Source organism: Nansenia antarctica (genome assembly GCF_963989245.1).
Source record: "Nansenia antarctica genome assembly, chromosome: 7".
NCBI lineage: Eukaryota > Metazoa > Chordata > Actinopteri > Argentiniformes > Microstomatidae > Nansenia > Nansenia antarctica.
Window position 1 is genome coordinate 40433949 of NC_137677.1, and position 20000 is coordinate 40453948.

Here is a 20000-nt window from a genome sequence, read left to right on the forward strand (position 1 = left end):
TCTCTCTCTCTCTGTCTCTGTCTCTGTCTCTCTCTCTCTCTCTCTCTCCTGTCAGAATGCTACAACTCTCCAATAGAATGTAATTAAATGTATCAATTGTTCATCGTGCAGCCTCTATATAGAGGATTCAATGTAGTTATAAGCATTTTCTTCCTGGGTTCTTCTTTTTTCCCCTAGGTCTCTCTTGTAAATTACATGTGATCTTATTTAGACTAACCTGCATTATACAAAATGTCATATACAAATCGCTGGACATAAAAATGGATGGACATGTTGGTCATGACATATTTTCTATAAGCTTTAGGCCTATGACGGTGTGTTGAAGTTCTAGGCCTATCTTAAATGTGCTACTGCAGGCCAAGGGTGTACTGAACCTCAGAAATGTGACACTAATCCTGTATCTACCATGTAAAGTGCTGTATAATTGTCATAATCTGAATGTATGTTTGAAGTGATATGCTCCTATGTCCATCAAACTTGATAACAGTGAAAAGGAACGCAAGTGTGTCAGTGTAAGTCTACTGTTATTTAAATATTAGATCATACACTTTGCAAGTCAAATATCTCACTAATGTAAGACCAGTTAGGGACAGACCCAGAGTCACAGATATACAATTGACACACATCAATTATACAGAAACAATAACAACTCTAATATAGGGCTCTGGCTTGATACGGCAAGATTCATTACTAGCAACACTAGTAAGTGTTGCAAATGAATGCCTTCCAGGAGAGCACTGCTGTTGGTATTGTTTAATGGTGTATGATGGAAATATGGTTAGTAACAGAAACAGGTCTCTACAACAAGCTGGGCTTGCCTCTTGCAAGAGAACTGAGGTAACAAACCCATTGACCTTAGAGTACAGAAGCATTTCATCACTTCTGCTTCCATGCCAATGTTCCAATTTCCCAGATTGTTAATCAAGTCAGTATCTTCAAAATGTACAAAAAAAATAATCCCATGTTGAACATGGTCTTGTAACTTTACCAGTTAGAAAATCACAAGGGATGCTCTTCAAGAATACAAGTCATAAGATGATATGACTTGCAATTACGTATATGTCCATCCATTTGTATGTCCATGTTACTATAAGACGTTGATCTGTATTTTACATTCAAATCCAATTTTAATACACTATTTTGAAGAACTAAATAGTTACATCATCACATGCAGGAACATGAGCACAGACGTAATACAGTTAGAATCAAACCAGAACCAACACCACAGGTACATCACTTGGTGAGATAAGAACCAACACCACAGGACCAGGTACATCGGTTACTGAGCTAAGAACAGATATTTCCAATTACCCACATTCCCCTAGATTCTAACTGTATTACATAGGCTACGGATGTGCTTATGGTCATGTATTTTGTTGGGGTGGTTGGTCCAGCACTAATCAATAACCATGTTATCTTTTTCAAAAACATTTTTACTATAGGATATATTTTCCATTTAAACTATATTTATGAGTACCATAAGTATTTAAGTAGCAGTATTTGCCATAAATGTATTTGCAACGGTCATTCATTTGTTATTATTTATTATTGCCATTATTTAATGGGAAATGTTTTAAATTAAGGTTTATCTCTGTTTGACTGGCATTTTCTTATTACAGTGAAAGAAAAAACAGGAAACTAATAAAGCAAATTTTAAAACAATTTGTATTACTCCAGTGGGCTTTTTTCTTTAATTGTGTATTTGTTTACTTGATGTTAAAAACCCATGTTTTAATTTTAATTCTATGTTAAATGGAGGTCAACGTTTGTAAAATAACTGTAATTCACGTTGGTAGAGGTAATCTACATGAAATAGAGGTTGATGTCTGTTAAATATATTAAGATGTTTTTTTAATTTAAGAAGTAAACTATTGAAACACATTTGGATTACAATCCAAATCTAAAAATATATAAAAGCCAGTTTTTTGTGGAGATGTTGTGTTCTTTTCTGAAATAGGGAACAATTACAGTGAAATAACAAAGATGATCTTTTCATTTAGCATTTGATCATTATTGTGGGGAGGGTTTACAGGGTGAATGTTAAATTAAAGTTAAACTCAGTCATTTTACTTGCATTAGACCATTATGTAAACAACGGGGGAAAGCAAGTAGTCTATCTTTACCTTAGAAGTACAGTTTTTTATAGTGTAGTTACTTTTTTTTAATTAATCTCTGCAAATTGTTCTTATTGAGCTAAACATATTATGTAATGTCCAGGGCCCAGTTGTTCAAAAAGTGTAATCCAGATCAGAATGCTTTTTCAAAGCAACATTGGACTGGATCACTCTGATTCAGGTACAGATTTTTCAAGGTGAGCAAATCCGGATTACCAGTGCTCTAAATGGGACTACATATCACAATGTAGGTTACTAGCTATGTAAAGAACAACAGGTAGAATAGCCAGCATGGGTCACAGAGACAGAAAACAGCACAATAAAACAATACAAACATCCCCTTCCATTTTCAATGTCTTCAGTCAGACCCCTCATCTGACCCACAACAAATAAATAAAAACAAAGAAATATACATTATTCACAAAAACATTGTGGATATTTTTAACACATGTTTTAAATCATAAAAAGGCTAAATGTCCAATAGTTAACAACATAAAGAACGTTCAGTGTTCACTGTGGAGGCTTTTTGAAGCCCAGCTTTTAGGAGGCGGATCTCATGTAGTTGGGTAAGAGAGATTTGTTCCTCTGCCAGACAAATCTGTTCTCTGCTCTTTTGGTTTCTCATTGAACAAGTGACTTATAGGCATCATCATCTTTGTTTGGCAAAGAACGCTCCCAGCCTCTTTTCTGAACTCCTGTGGCAATAACTACTGGCTCTACCAGTGAGCATCCACCTTCTTCCTCAATAACAGGGCTGAGATCCAGAATAAATGTTTCCTCTGCATTAGGAGGACCTGGCTCGCTTTCCTCTAAAGTCATGGGCTCACCGTCCTCTACAACATCTTGAATCCCGTGCAGAGCTTGCAGGTTTTCACCTACAAAAATGTCAAGAACCACACTGTGTATGTTTTTTTGCTTCAGCATGGTCCTTTGTTGCCCTGGCCTTCAGATTCTTCCATCTAAATTTCACTTGCTCCATGGTCCTCTTCTGGCCAGACCCCATGGCATTCACATTCTGGGTGATTTCAACCCCAATGTTTTTTTTCTTTTTGTTAGTCACTTCTCCACCCTCAGTAGAATTAAAACTCCCTACTATTGAGGCGCCCTCCAGCAGTGTGTGGGTTTCTGCAAGAGTGAAATTAGCTCCTTTTGAGTTCATGGTTCCACCTCTTTGGTGTAGGGAACATAGAGTCTATAGGCCTTGGGCATGATTGATTTAATTGAACACAAGCCAAAGCACATCAGCTAATTGATGTTTAATGGGTGTGTGTTCAAAAAGACCAATTACACAGCTGTCTTATTCAGCCTTTCTCAGAGGACGTACAGAGAGGCCCTGACATGGCAGGTATTGTCCATCGCCACCACTGTTTAGGTAGGAGAGGACACCGACAAAGGGAGTACATTGAGCGTACAAAACCACTGGAGCAATACACCACTGAGGAACTGTGTGCTCAGTTTTGCTTCGGGAATGCTGATATTAAGTACATTGCAGACCTTGTCAGGCCAAAACTTCAATGCAGAACCCGAAGGAGTGACAGTCTGTCTGTGAAAGAACAGAGGCCTCATTTATAGAAAGTACTTTATATCAAATTTGATACAATACGTAAAGGTAGTGATTTATAACATTTCAATGTGAGTGAATTTGACCGTGGAATCGATCGTAGCTCTACGTCAGGTATTGACTTGACGTACGCACATTACCTACTGGTTATTTAAGCAATATCACACGAGAGGGAGTGTGTTATACTGAATATCAGCACGGCTGTGATTCGGTCGTAGGTACGAGGCCGCAGGCCGAGTACCGAAGATTTAGAAAATGTGCTTACGTGCAAGTTAAAGATGATGTTCAAGTACATTTTTATAAATGAGGCCCCAGGACCTTGCTGCTCTGCGCTTCTATGCATCTGGGACTTTCTGCCAAGTTGTTGTTGACAATATAAGAGTGGACAAATCAACTGTGAGGGATGTGGTGAAAGCTGTGTCAGTCACATTGTCCAGCCTGGTCAATCAAATTGTTTCATTTCCAAAGGATGACCCGCTTGGCCAGACCAAGCGCAAGTTTCTTCTTTTGGGGAACATGCCCAATACTATTGGGGTTATCGACTGCACATACATGTGCATACAAGCACCTCATAAGAGGGAATTGGAGTACATCAACCGAAGCAACAGCATCAACATCCAAGTTGTGGGCGACACTGACCTCATCACAAACTGCGTCATGATGTGGCCTGGGTCTGTCCATGAAGTGGCCTGGGTCTGTCCATGAAGTGGCCTGGGTCTGTCCATGATGCGCATCTATACAGAGATACAGTTGCAACATCCGGGTAAAGGACACATGGTTCGGTGTAATTTGATCCACCTGCTTATTAACTAAGAGATCCAGAAACTGCATTTCCAATAGAAATCCTGATTCCACTTGTAGGCTGTGTACTGTAATGGCGATTGCTTGATTTCTGCAAGTGAAATCATTGCAAATGAAACTTTGGTTGCAACATCCAAAAGGGATAACTTGTTTTAGATCTTCAAACCGTCTCTATGAAAGGATAGTTTCATCATTATATGTGATTCATCTGATGAATGACTATCATGATGAAACCATCCCTCTACAGACACAATTTAAGAATCAAAAATAAATCAGCCTTTTCAAGTTGGTTTCTCAATGTTAGAGCTAGATCTGCCAACAGATCTGAATGGGTCCAAGGCAATGGTAAATGAAGAAACACACATGACATTTATTATCATACTTGATTGGCCAATGGCTTTCTGGGAAGTTAGATTACTCAAGATATCCAGATGAATCAGATCTAATGCAATCTACAGAATAGAAACAAACACTGAGTAGCTCTATCATTATATGAAAAGTAAATGTTAATTAAACGTTAACTGAATCAATGAGACATGTAATTTAATATCCATAAAGGTTTATGATATTAAAACTCATAACATTACACATACAGCAGAGAACATTTGGGGGAAATAGAGATTTAGAATTGACAATTTAGCATATTTTGTAATATTATAATTCAACTCCTTTAATTAAGAAATAACATTATTAAAAACACCTCAAAGTCAGTAATTTTGAGAGGTGAGAAATAAACGTCTATTGTTATTAAGCAGAACTTGCAAAAAAAAAAATGCTGACTCTCCACTAGACCTGTACCCAGTCGCTATGTGGCACTTTAATAGCTGTGGAATGCTAGTTAAATACCTCATCTGCTTTTCTCATTACCGGCCCTCTTCACAGGGCTGCCGCGCGTTAGCCTCTGAGCTAATAACTCAGATTAGTGTGTGAGGAAAGTATGCTGTCGTCTTTACAATACGTCCCTGGGCCCCTGCTGATGGGGGCATGGGGGGGGGTATTTAAAGCATTCTCAGATGAGCACTGGGACCTTCAATAATTTCCTCTTCGGAGTCACTACCTATCTTCCGGGTTCCATAGACCTATCTCTGAGGGCTACATCTTGACTGTCCCTCCTAATGAACCTAATGTCCCTCCTAGTGAACCTCTTCACCCCCTCAGTACTGTTCCTCTACTGTTATTAATATATATATATATATTATTTTTTTAATCCTTTCAATCCTTCTACCATTGACTGCCAATGCTACCTGGTCCTGGCATCGATCTTTGCTTATGATGACTGATGTATAGATGATTCACTTACTTAAGACAAATGTATTTCAATTTCAATTTCAAACCTTTATTTAAAACTCGATAGGCACTGAGGTCACCCTCATTTACAGTGACGTCGAGTGTACAATAGAACAGTGAGCAAGGGCAAACAAACAGTGAGCAAGACAGGATTAAAAGGAGAAAAAAAGAAAAACTAAAAAACAAAAAACAATTGCAATCGGTAGAATACAGTTTTTGCACCAAGAGTTTAAAGGTAGAGGCAGAGGGGAGGACCTCCAACCGGAGAGTTTGCTGCAGAGTGTTCCATGTATTAGGGGCATCAATAAAAAAGGCTGTTTTACCCAGGTCTGAACGCGCATACGGAACCATGTGTTGGATAAAAGCATTTTGAAACATTCAACATTTAGAAATCACAGCTCTCCTAGTGCCCAGGGCAAACACTCTGCAAAGAGCAGAGTCTAAATAAACAGACCGGTTGTAAATCTTTTCTAGGTGTCAGGAAGCTAACCGAAAAAAAAGGTTATGTGCAACTTGCTATGTCTAACTTGCTACTATGCTAGTCTGCTATGCTATATGCTATGCTAGTCTGGCCCCAATAACCCAATCCTCAACTCGTTACCAGCACTACGGGTGTGGGGCTGGGGTGTGGGTGATATGTAGGGACTGACAGTTGACTGTAAATGTCACCTTCTTGTTGACATCCGCAGACCACCCCATCTTCACCCTCCCAAGCCTTAGCCAATCAGCAAAGCAAACAGCTACCATGTTTGCCCAATCTCTTGCCCCCCCCTTTACCCCCAACAGGCCTACCCAGCCCAGCCCAGCCTCACACTGCCCAGCCAGCTAGGCCACCTGGCCCCCATAGGCAACTGTGAACCTGGGGCTGATCGGCAGCCTAACCTTGGCACCAGGGTCACAAGTGCAGCGCTAATTACACCAGATTGTTTGTGCAGGAGGTAGCCACTGCCCTCCCCCCGCATCAGCACCCTATTGACAGGCCCCTCTCTCCTCTGCGTACTGAATTAGCCCTCAACCCCATCAACAAGAAACCTTCTATTCCAATTGAGGGTTGAAGCTTTTTCCCCTCTCCTTCTTTGGGTTGTGATTCTGGAAGTTGTACATGCATAATGAATATAATTGTGTTTTCGCCTCCATAATTGCTTTAGGAACACTGTTTTTTGTAACTGTCGAGTCAATGAAACACATTTGAGTTGAGCGTGAGTTGAGTTTGGGGTGGAGGTTGGAGGGGAGGTAAGTTCATGACCATGCTCTGAGGCCACTCTTTATAAAATAAAGACCAGCCCAGTGTCCATTCTCTCCAGCAGCCAAACCAATCTGCGACCAGCGTATGTACAAAACCCTTCATAGGCTACCCAAATATTTAAAAGGAGGGCAGGCAATCTTATCCTGCAAAGGCCAATGAGATTGCAGGCTTTTGATCCAACCAAGCAGTTACACAACTGATTCGCCGAATCAACTAATCTTAAATCTGGTGTGTTTAGATTGGTCGGAGCAAAAGCCTGCACCTACATCGCACCCCATCAGGGTAAGGTTGCCCACCCTGCAGAGGGTCAGTCCATATGCAGGTCAGGCTTTTGATTAAAGTCAAGTCTTCTTCCTCAATGTGATGTGGTGAAGGAGGACCCTGTGCTGAAGGAGGTACTGTACCATCTTCTCATTTAATTTGTCATTCTCCATTTAATGTTTCTAAAAATCTAGCTATACATTTCAATAACTAATAACTCAAACATAAAGTCAACTAAAGTCCAATGAGTTGCACTTCAAAGCTGGACCGAGCCAGTGCATTCTGTTCTACTTTAACTCTGCAGCAAAGACTGGTGTATGATGGAGCGTACAGGGGAAAGGGGAGGGGGGGATTCTGACCCCTTCCTTTCTCCTCCACCTTTGGACATCAAAGCGAACAGCGGGGCCTCAGCGGGGGTCCCTGGTACCCCGGGCCCCCTGTCCACACCGGGAGACAGAGCGTTCGCCCGGTGAACGAACCAAACCTGCACGGTATTAAACAAAGCTAAACACTTCAAGCTGCTAGATACTCCCCAATGAAACGTTTATGAAGGGCCCCTAATGCGATTGCAGAAACACCTTGTCATCAACGCCACGTCGGGAAGGACGGAGGGGTGCGGATATATGAACGGACGGGGTCTCGGAGGTACACAGGAGTTAAAGAATGGCTCTTTGAGTTTTAGTGCCTATGGGTTTTATGACCCCCGCATATACTCTCTGATATTGCCTATTGGTTCATTCCACCAAAGCGGCTTAACGGTAAGCGAGAGCTCTGATCGTCAGCACTCCCCAGTACACTTAATAACCTTAAGTGCCAACCGTATGATGTCATCGTCTTGATTGAATAAAAGGGAAGCAGGGAGCAGCTCCTTAAGAGTAGCAAGATGAACTTTCCGAATGTAGTTTGTCACTGCATCATTCTGAGAGCTTAAAGAGAGAGGACCCTTCTGAAGTTTAATGTCTGGTACTGTATGCAGTCGAAGGGTTCCGAATTTGAGAAAGCAATGCCCTTTGTGGATCAACTTTTTCCTCAGTCCCGCTTATGAAAATATGCGTCATCATTACTCCTTACTGGAAACGACATGGCGCAATGTGAGGAAGTTGAGAAATCACTGTATTCCTTTGAAAAGCCCTCTCACTTCCTTTGACTAGATCATTAGTGTTGATGATTGTCGAGTGAACAGGTGCCGGTGGTGGTTTGTGTATTGTGTGGACACGTTTGCTTGGATACACTTGGATACACTCACACTGACCTCGGCTACACACCAGAGTGCTTGTCAAAATCACGCGAGTTGGCTAACATCACATCTTGACATACCACAACAAGTGACCTTTACAAGTAATACATTGTAAAGGAGTTATTGGTTCAGCAATAATATCAGTATAGTGTATAAAAAAACAACTGTTTATGAACTGAACCAGTGATAACAGAATGTTTCAGAGCAGTGATGGCATTGGGGAATTATAAGTAGTATCAATAATATCAGAGTACATGGTATTGGTATGTACTGTAGAGTGGATATTCATGTGATAATAGTAACAGCAGCTCCTGTTGGGGTACTAAATGGATTGCAGTGGTGGTCATTGAGGCAGCGATGCTACCAATGAAAAGCAGCTGGAGCTATATCGTTGCAGAACATCTTTTCTTCATCTTGAAATGAAGCACATACATGTGCTCTCTCTCTCTTGCACTCACTCAGACAGACAGACAGATACACACACACACACACACACACACACACACACACTTGCACATGCACATGCACATGCACATGCACATGCACATGCACATGCACATGCACATGCACATGCACATGCACATGCACGCACACACACACACACACACACACACACACACACACATATAAACTGGGGTTCATCTGACTCTAGGCTTCAGATCCACTTGCCAAGATCATTTGGGGTAAGCCTTGTAAGACTTTGGGGGCGAACCCAGAGGTAACCAATCCTGGCATGCACATGGACAGTAAAACTCATCATCACAGAGCAGGAGCCTCCAACAAATCATCTCTTTCATAACCTCGCCTAACACTTCCACAACCTTCTGTCAGATCTGAAGGCTTGACAGGGGCCAACCCTGTGTCTACCCGTTTGGCTATTTAGCCAGACGCTTCATATATAAAGCCTTGACTGATGCCGGTGGGTCATCGCTCTCTCGCTCTCTCTCTCTCTCTCTCTCTCTCTCTCTCTCTCTCTCTCTCTCTCTCTCTCTCTCTCTCTCTCTCTCTCTCTCTCTCAGCCGAGGGGGGGGCCTCATTTCTATTTATGACCCTGATCTGAAGATCGGGGCGTGCGTGGAGGATGTGTGCCGATTGATGTGACAGGCCTCTGTAGAGAGGAGCTGGGCTTATTAAGGAGCAGCCAGGGCCCATGTGGAGCTGGTTTGGAGGTGTCAGGGTAGACAGAACTACGTCATCCTGCCCCAGTGAAATACGCCTGGACTCATCTTTGATCTGAGGCAGGTCATCTCTCTCTCTCTCTCTCTCTCTCGCTCTCTTTTTCTCTGTCTGTCTGTCTGTCTCGTTCTCTGTTTGTCTCTCTCTCTCTCTCTCCCTCTCAGCCAGCTCTGCTTCGTGCCAGGGCACAGGGGTCAGAGCGACGCAGGACGCCTCCCTCCCTCCCTCCCTCCCTCCTCTCACATGGGCCCTGGAAGGAGAAATGAAGGATATTCTACCTGCGTTCCCTAAGGGGGCTCGGAAGGAATTCCCCACCTAACCGTATGGACCCTTTCTGGGAGATGCATGGCTTTTGCTCAAGAAGTTTTGTGTTTTTAATTGATAATCACATATTCAGATCAGTCATGTGTTTTTACAGATCCGACTTATAGATGTGATTAAATATGTTGTCATGTGTTGTATAATGCTGATGCCCGTTATCAGCCGAGGAAGATAATAGAGTCTTCACTGTGAAAGTTATAAGCCCGAAACTATGACATGCCATGCTAACAGAGGGAGAATTCCAGTCCTCAGATGGTAGTATCATGGGCAGCTTTGTGTCTATCCAGTAAATATTTTTACTATTGAATTGGGTCGTCGTATATATTTTAACAGCATAAAAAACAGTCTTAGTGCAAAGGCGGTGGCGTCAGGGTGTGTGTCTAATATATCATTGTTACTTTCAAGGCCAGAATCTTTCTGTGCAACGGATGCCATTTAACCTGTATATTGTCATGAACACCTCTCTCTTCCTGCTACTCAGCCCAGGCGATGGTGCGAAGATGTGGTGTTTTCACCTGTTACCAACGACACAAATGACTACCTTTGAACCTGGGTCCGTTTGGCGCCGGCTGAAAATATAGAGCCCATAGTGTGTGATGCCCTAAAGTAGAGAAACATAGGAGGGAAGTGAAGTTGTCAGGCTTATGCTGGAATTGATAATTGGAGCACTTTGTGTACCTCACAGACGCTGTGTAAGATCAGCCCCTCACTCTGCAGCTCAGAGCCCTGCTCCCCCGAGACCGCTGGGCTGCTGCAACTCTGGAAACACACAGCACAGGGTCAGGGAGCACAATCAGGGGAATGTGTGTCTGTGTGTGTGTGTGTGTGTGTGCGTGTGTGTGTGTGTGTGTGTGTGTGTGTGTGTGTGTGTGTGTGTGTGTGTGTGTGTGTGCGCGCGGTTGTAGGTGTATGTGTGAGAGTGCGTGCATGCATGCATGTGTGCATTCATGTGTGTGCGTGTGTGTGTGTGTGTGTGTGTGTGTGTGCATGCATGGATTACATAAAATATATAAAACATAAAATATAAACTATTTGGATTAGCTGGCTTTATAAATGTGACCACACATGTGTGACTTCCAGAGTCTGTAGTCTATCTGAGCGCTGGATACCGGTGAAAGCAGCTTGACATGCACTATTACCATCCCAGCCATAGAGACACACCAGACCCTGAGTTCAGATAGATCTACAGGCTAAATGGCTTCTCTGAGGGTACGCCAGAAAATCGGATCACACCAGACCCACTACATGTGTCCGTACAATTGTGCAACTTACAACTTCTAAACAAAAATATTGTGATCTATTCATTTCCAGCTCATTAAAACTCATAAATACAAAACATATGAGCATGTGTTGAATATTTGACAATCTCAGGACATAATGTTTTCGCTTATATACACTCACTGAACACTTTATTCAGAACACTATACTAATACTGGGTAGGGCCTCCCTTTGTTCTCAAAATAGCAAAATAGCCTCAATTCTTCGTGGCATTGATTCCACACGATGTTGGAATGTTGCAATTCCTTTGAGATTCTGGTCCATGGATTTTTCAGGTGTACTTTCAAACTATGAATCTCCCTACCACATCCCAAAGGTGTTCTATTGGATTCAGATCCGGTGACTGGGAGTGGGAACCCCACTAAAGAACACTGAACTCATTGTCATGTTTATGAAACCAGTTTGAGACAACTGTTGCTTTGTGACATGGTGCATTATCATGCTGGAAGTTGCCATTAGAAGAAGGGTACATTGTGGCCATGAAGGGATGCACAATAGGCTGTGGCATTCAAGCGATGATTGATTGGTATTAACGGGTCCAAAGTGTTCCAAGAAAACATTCCCCATACCATTACACCATGAGAAGGTGTATAGGTGATCCTAATAAAGTGTTCGGTGAGTGTCCAAAATAACATTGTTATCGTAGGCTACTTATGGTAATTAATTGCACCCATTTTTATCAGGATTTTTATGATGTGCACCATTTCTATTCAAAAGCCACAGGCTGAAGGCAGCGTAGATTAGAGTCCAAATAAAACCATCTCAGTCAGCTGACTGAGTATTTTAGCAGCATATATTTCGGACGTTTATATGAGCCACCTGCGCACAACTATGTGTAGGGAACATGACATCACACATCAAGAGGTGGAACGTTGACGAAACGCGTGGAAACGTCCACTGGAGACGTCCGCAGAAACACAACGTCTCGGTTAGTTTAAGATTTCTTCCTGTTTGACATTATGAAAACTGGAAAAGCATACCGACTCTTATTAGATTAGGCATCAAGCATATGCATTTCTCTCTGCACAAGACAACATTCTTTTCCATTGCAAGACGCTCTCTTTATGAACTAGGCTATCTAATTGCTTCCAAACGCATACGCCCTATTGCAATAGAAAATACCTTTTCTTGGGATCTATGATTTCCCATGTAGCCTATAATAACACATCTGAGACATTTTCGGAAACACTTTCTTTGAGTGTGCCTTATAATGTCTTATTATAATACATCATAGTTGTATCTGTCTGAAAGACATTTATTTTCAACAGACATAAAATAACTTTGTTAATTTACTCTGAATCATTGTAAAATATAAGACATTATAATGTAGTCATACATGCTTATGGCACGTCTTATAATTCGCATAATATAAGTGTTACAAAATCGTTATTAAAATATTGCATTAACCAGGTATTGTTAACAATATCCAATTAAAGTATATTGTTTGTGGAACAACAGTCATTACAAAATGAAGGAGTATATTTAATTAACCATAGCCTATTGGAGATAAACAGTCACTATCAATATGACAAAGTATAGGTCTACTTATAGGCCTGCTTTTGTGATTCATATTTGATTGTTGAGACGTGATTCTATTCTGACTATAACGGTCCTGCTGGGACAGAGCGAGTGTAACTTAAAACTGTCCCCTCCTGTTTATTAGTCGACCAATCAGAGGCCGGTACTACCTCCCCCTCTACTCACGCAACTATTTAGCATCTGAAACTGGGATAAAGTTTCCCCCCAAAAAAAATTTAGGGGAAAAACTTCCTGCGAGAGAAGAACCGTGCCAAGCGTACATGTCAAAGTAGTGGGACGTTATCCTTCTCCCGGGGCGCAGAGGGAAGCAGAACCGTTAGAGTAAGACATTTTACAAAAACAGTTTTCTGTCTCGTCTGCCTGCATACACGGACATATTTGGGATAACCACGGCTTTAAACGTGGAGAAGGTTTTCTCTCCGCTATCCTTTTTGCATTTCTTTAAAACGGGAATGGAACTAGACGGCTCCAGTTCTCCCTGTGCGTCCCCTGTGGATAGCCTGGCGACCAGCGAGGAGGAGTTGGACAGACAACACAAGCGCTTCGGGAGGAAGAGGAGACACAGTAATAAAAAGTCCAGCGAGGACAGCAGTCCGGGTTCCGTGAAGAGGGGCAATAAGAAGCCCAGCCCCAGCAGCACCGCGCAGTCCTACGAGGAGCTGCAGAACCAGCGGGTCCTGGCCAACGTCCGGGAGCGCCAGAGGACCCAGTCCCTGAACGAAGCCTTCTCGTCTCTACGCAAGATCATCCCCACGCTGCCGTCGGATAAGCTGAGCAAGATCCAGACGCTGAAGCTGGCCTCCAGATACATAGACTTTCTCTACCAGGTCCTCCAGAGTGACGAGATGGACAACAAGATGTCCAGCTGCAGCTACGTCGCGCACGAGAGGCTCAGTTACGCGTTCTCGGTGTGGAGGATGGAGGGCGCCTGGTCCATGTCCGCGACCCACTGACCCCCAAAGCCCGACTCACTCAATGCCCAAAGCGGTAGGTGCAGCCACACCATAAGACGTGGAAAAAATACATGATTTATTATTAGTATTGATCAAATAAGATGATGATGAAATGAGGCTATAAAAACAAAGTTATAGGCTTTTTTAGTTGAAATGATCTAAAAATAAGAATAATACCCAAAGGCCTTCACTAATGCCCAAAGCGGTAGGTGGCAACACAATAACATAAGACGTCGAAAAATGCATTATTTATTATTGGTATTGATCAAATAAGATGATGATGAAATAAGGCTATAAAAACAAGTTAGGCTTTTTTAGTTGAAATGATCTAAAAAATAATAATACCCAAAGCCCTTCACTCAATGCCAAAGTGGTATAGGTGGCAACACAATAACACATGGAAAAATACATAGTTATTTGTTATTATTGACCCTATGATCAATAGGGTGAAATAAAGCAGTAAAAAGAAGTAGGTTTAGTTTCAATGATCTGTGAAATAATACTAACGAACTTGAGAAAGGGTTTCACCTTTAGGGCAGAGAATAAATCATGTCATTTGATATCTAGTTATGTCTTAGAGTCCACTGCTGATACGAATTCATGTTACCTCTATAGGCTAATTCCACAATAAATCTGCTAATAGATATGTCATTAATAATAATTGAACAATAGTTAATAATATACCCCTAATGGGTAAATGTAATGGTGAATTAGAGAAGGCCATTACTCATTACCAAAAGTGAGATGTTTACAATAACATTTGTACCTAACCCTAAACCATTTTGATAACGTACATATTCGAACTAGACTTGGAAATGTGAATTTCATACCAAGGCCATGTGCGGGAGCTATAGGTTAATACCTAGTTAGACAAGTCCAGCTGTGGGACGACAACCTTACAACAACGTTACATGAAAAACAGTCAAACACATGCTTTTGATGTGTCAGAAAGGGAAAATGGAAAATGGAACATTTGATTCGTAATGAGAATACGGTTAGCCTATAGTTAAGGAACAAGGGAAATCGCCGTATTAATATAAATAATGTTTTTGGAACAGTTTTACTTGCCAAGCACTGAAGTAGCTATAACCTCGTCTATAAACTATGCTCCACTGACATGGGGAGTGACAGACTAAAAAACGTTGAGGATTTTTCCGCACTGTAAGTGTTTGCAAGACAGCTCGAAAACACATTAAAGTCCTGTGGTGAGATGTGGGTCTTGTTCTTAATCCTTGTCCATTCCTCAGGACGTTAAAACCAGATAGGGGGGAGAGAGAGGCCATGAAAAGCCTATCACGGGTCATTTATATTCACTATGGAGGAACGCTTTCCTGTGTCGAGACCACAGGAATGGCAACGCTCGACTTAGAGCAGAAAGTTCAAACCAGCATTTGATTAAAGATGCGAGAGCTTTAGGCATTACTGGCAACATGTCAACAGTCGGGACGGCGTTTCGTGGAGTTTCTGGCCCCTTGCATACTCGTGACGTTAGAATTATAAGGTTCTATCTCCATTTTTGTCAAAATTGAGTTTTGTACATAATCTGATCCATTTAGGTGTTTATTAATGCCTGTGTGGTGTTATTTTTTAAAAATGTTGACATTTTTGAGTTAGTAATTCATAAAATACAAAGGTTCCATCTCACAAAACATAATGGAATGTAAAAACTTTGACACTCAATATCTCTGAACTACCCTAAACGGAGATAGAACCTTATCATTCTAAACGGAGATAGAACCTTATCATTCTAAACGGAGATAGAACCTTATCATTCTAAACGGAGATAGAACCTTATCATTCTAAACGGAGATAGAACCTTATCATTCTAAGCTCACGTACTGTTCAAACACTCCAGCCGTGCGTCCCTGAGTAATACTGTGCATGTCAGACACACAACAAGCAGATTTTTTCTATAAACATTTTTCCATTTAATTTGAGTAATTCTTACTTGGGGATAATGCGAGGTCTTGATAACGCATGGGTAGTTGACGATGTCTTTGGCCACATTCTCAATGTGTCTTTGCTTATTTCTTTATAAAGGAGCTCCATCTAAAGAACCCATGGGACTGATACCACAATGTAAAAGGGAACCTCGTTGACACACGTCAACCGACCTCAGTGCTTTAGGCCCACTGGATGTAGGGCCTACACACTAGGCCTCTGATAGCTACAACTGTGTAGGCTAACAGGACTCAAAGACTGAATACTCAGTAAACATGTATTGAAATTCATGACACTGAATGACACATGGCCACTGAAGTAAAGACCACTTTGGGTTTGTTTAGCTCTGGTGGACTGGTACCGTGTTTACACACCGCCCACTCCTATAATGGCTCATCAACAGGCTTTGTTGTCATATAAACCATCCGTTTCTTTAAAGAGGAAAAATAAACTACACTAGGGTGATTTGTGTAAACATTGTAAATTTGAAGGTAGCCTTTCTCAAAGTAGACCGGACGTATTTTCCATATCCATTTCTGCTGTCAATGCGTCTTTGTGTTTCATTGGCCTGCGTGGAATGTCAAGAAAATAACAATGAAAACCATGAATTACATCTGATTATAATATTCATATGTTATCTTCATAAGGCAACACTATAAACTTTTTCCTAATGTTTTTTAGTCCAAAGATTATAATTATTGTCAGGCCTATGTGCACAGGGCATAATGTCTCATGTAGCCATAACTCTTCACACAGCGTAATAAACACATTCATTTACATTGATTTCGTATTTCTTATTTCTTAGAGGTCGGTTAAATTCGTTGACTTAAGCATCTATTAGTAAGACAGATATTTCAGACTAATACAAAAATAATTTGTCAAACGAAAGAGGCGTTGAGTATTATAGGCCTATAAGAATTCCAGTCCTATCGTCTTCGAAATGCGGCTAAACGGCATCATGCATAATATTCCTGCCTACTCCACACACAAATTGATGGACGTGGATTTTGCACGTTTATAACTTCTATAGAAATTAAACCTTCCGACAGGTGCTCAGAATGACATCCCCTGCACTGTATTTGGCCACCATAGAATTTTCCAATGATGCAACTACATAGGCTACTGTAGTTTATGATCATTTAAAATGAAATCCTTTCCGTTTTTGGCAGATGGTTCCACTCAGGGGCAAATCATTGTTTCATGGATGACTTCCTATGCCAGGGAGCTTTTCAATAGACAGTTGTGCCAACCTGAAGAGACATAGGCAGGAACTCAGGACCTGATTGCAGTATGTACCTAACGCAATGTCATAATGATCATCAATTTTCATGCGTTTTTCTTTGATCTGTTACAGACTGTTTACTTCAACAAAGAATGAAGACACCAAAGGATCTATTGAAGAACCCAGAACCTCAGAGACGTGGAGACGTAATGTGATAAGCGCCTTATTCAGACAGTCTTGTCATCTTCCAGATGTCAATAATGTCGATATGGTGACGTTAGTTACCAGCAGGAAGGACTTTTTTTTTTTTTTTTTTTTTTTTGGTAGGGGGGGGGTATATTTCGTTTTGTTTTAAAGAACTCTAAATAGAAGTATATATACATGTTTCGAATACGTATTGTACATAACTGTAAGTATCAGCTTGTAAAGGGACCAATGCAATTTAGAATCATTACGTTCTTGAGGTACGCTGCATGGAATTTTTCCTGATTTGACTTTCGCAAGTTTGCCAACTCCGTCCAATGTAAATGTTTTGCTTATTTATTAAAAGACATATTTTTTGAACGATGTAGTTGAGCTCCTTGATTTATGTTTCCATCGACTACCGTAGCAACTGTAGTGTCTTGGCGTATTACTCCCTTCATTCTATGTTGATGTAAACTAATTGAATAGCCTATACAGAAAATAATAGTACAAGATCAAATAAACCATAGCGTCCATTATTATGTATTCGGATCCCTTCTATTTAGTTTGAGCTTCAATTCGCACTTCAAAAGTAGTTGCCTTAGTTGTACATGTATGCAGCCTATCTACACTGTATATCACACTATACTAACTGTGTGAACGATTTTTTCCGATGTTTTCTTCGGATAATCACGTAGACAAGGAGAAAACAAACACTCTTTCCACTGTCTCGTGTGAGCTTTTGTTAAGCTTTTTCTTCCCACTTGTGGAAAGAAAACACCGGCCGAAGTGTAATAAAAACCGTATAGCATCATTAACAGCGGGGGAATTTCGAGTCAGATTTAAAACCCAGGAATATAAAAGCCTCGTCCGCTTTAATAACAAGTAATCATTGAAATAGAAATGCCTTGAAGGGAATTCTTTAACGAGCAGGGAGCCAGAACAACCGCAGATAACGACAACAGCTAAATACCGGACCCCTACCAGACCTCTTAACTTTTCCTTTCAATCCAACCCCCATCACTCTCAAAACATACAATTGTTTACATCTAATTTTCCCAGACGTGGTTAGATATAAATCGGAAATACTGAAAGGACCGTATTGTGCTCCACTTTCAGGGTCATACAGTTCAGCATAATCTACTCCATTTCACCAAGTTATAATAAAGGTGATGTGTTTACACTCCTCAAGGCCTTTGTCATCTAATAAAAACAAACACGTTAGAAAGGTGACTGGCATATAACGGTTGTTTGAATCGAATTGGGTGGCTGACATGATTCAATGGCCTACATACATTTGCCTATGTTGAGGGAATCATGTTTGAAATGGGATGAAGTCACCTTCTTCATGTTGATTAAATGAAGGCTATACTATTTCTAGAAGGACTATCACCAGAGAAGTCTGGCTATAATAAAGCTGCTGGCAGTAGCAGCATGCCCCCAAAACCTGGCTAACTTTATTAAGATGTGTGTTCAATCCTGGGAGGAAATCTGGCAGCATTTGCAGGGGAAGCACCTGCGTTGAATTGTAATATCCTCCCTGTCCCGTCGTTGAGACTGTAACATGGGCCTGCTCAGACGGGAGCTGCGGCTGGAAGTCACACATTCCCAATAACACAGCATAGGCCTCTTCATGAGACACACCCCAGACAGTATCTGTTGCACCTGCCACAATAGGCAAAATAGGCAAGCGTCATTTTAGACATGTATTGCAATATCTAAACCCAAAGACACTCACCTCCGAAGAATGATCTATTGACCCCTAACCCTATGTTTTTTCCTGCTTAGCTTACAACTCACTCAGTACTATTAATCCTATAGGGATTTTCAGCAGATGATGCGCTCATATCTTTGCAGTCCCAGGCTGTGACGATTCGGGACCCAGCAGGTTCTGGGGCGAAACAGACATGAATAACCACAGATGCGCTCCTGGATGTGACTTCTATAATGCTAAACACAGTTTATGGATGAGTGTATACACATAAGTATTCACATGTTTTACCGGATAGCATAGGGCAGTGTAGCCTACTCATAATATCTCAGGGTAAAAACGCAGCCAACTTTTGGCACCACATGAAATTCCACAATGTATGTACTCCATCATCTTTAATAGAATGTCCAATGCAAAATATTGGACTTGGACTTTTGAAGATGATTCCTCTTACGTCTGTCTCCGTTTAAAAAAAAGTGTAGGCTACCATCCATCCACCAATTAGGCCTATGCTTATTCAACTGTGTTAAATTGACTTGTTTTAGTTTTGAAAGTCAATGATCTCGATAGAAAAGTAGTTATTTGGGAACTGCATCATAGGCATGGCCGTGGGTAGCCTATTCGCGGAGGTGGGGGTATGAGTGTCCTCCTCACCTCCCAGAACTATTTCAGTCCCGCTACTCGGCCCAGTCCTCATTATGTCCCCCTCACAGCCGAGCAGCGGTAACTGGCCCGGGGGCGACTTGCTCCAGCAGTGCGAGAGTCACAGATGTTTCCCGTAAAATCAGACGGAAAAACCTACAAAATTTTAATTTGCAGTAAAAAGGATAAAGTAAAAGGTTTATGCTGTGTGCGCCTCAAATAGGATTTCATGTTTTTCGGCCGGTTCGCTCAAATGCTAAGGTTACTTTACCATTTGGGGGGTTAGTGTCGGCGTGACTGAAGCTTTTTTTTTGTGTGTGTGTGTGTGTGTGTGTGTGTGTGTGTGTGTGTGTGTGTGTGTGTGTGTGTGTGTGTGTGTGTGTGTGTGTGTGTGTGTGTGCTGAAAGCTGAATGTCAGCTGCGCAATTGCCACAATGTCGGCCGACGCACATAGTCTCCAGGGTTTGATTGGTATGGAACAGTTCACAATGCCATAGAATGTAATTTTATAATAATTAATAATTTTG

General features: G+C 41.4%; 1 protein-coding gene across 1 annotated transcript; it reads left to right on the plus strand.

The window, feature by feature from the left end:
* Window positions 1–13273: 13273 nt before the first annotated feature.
* On the plus strand, window positions 13274–13774 carry twist2 (the record flags this gene model as incomplete). The annotated part of the gene is made up of 1 exon (XM_080535502.1): window positions 13274–13774. One exon carries the CDS (start codon window positions 13274–13276, stop codon window positions 13772–13774), a length of 501 nt encoding a protein of 166 aa, XP_080391628.1.
* Between the last annotated feature and the right edge of the window lie 6226 nt (window positions 13775–20000).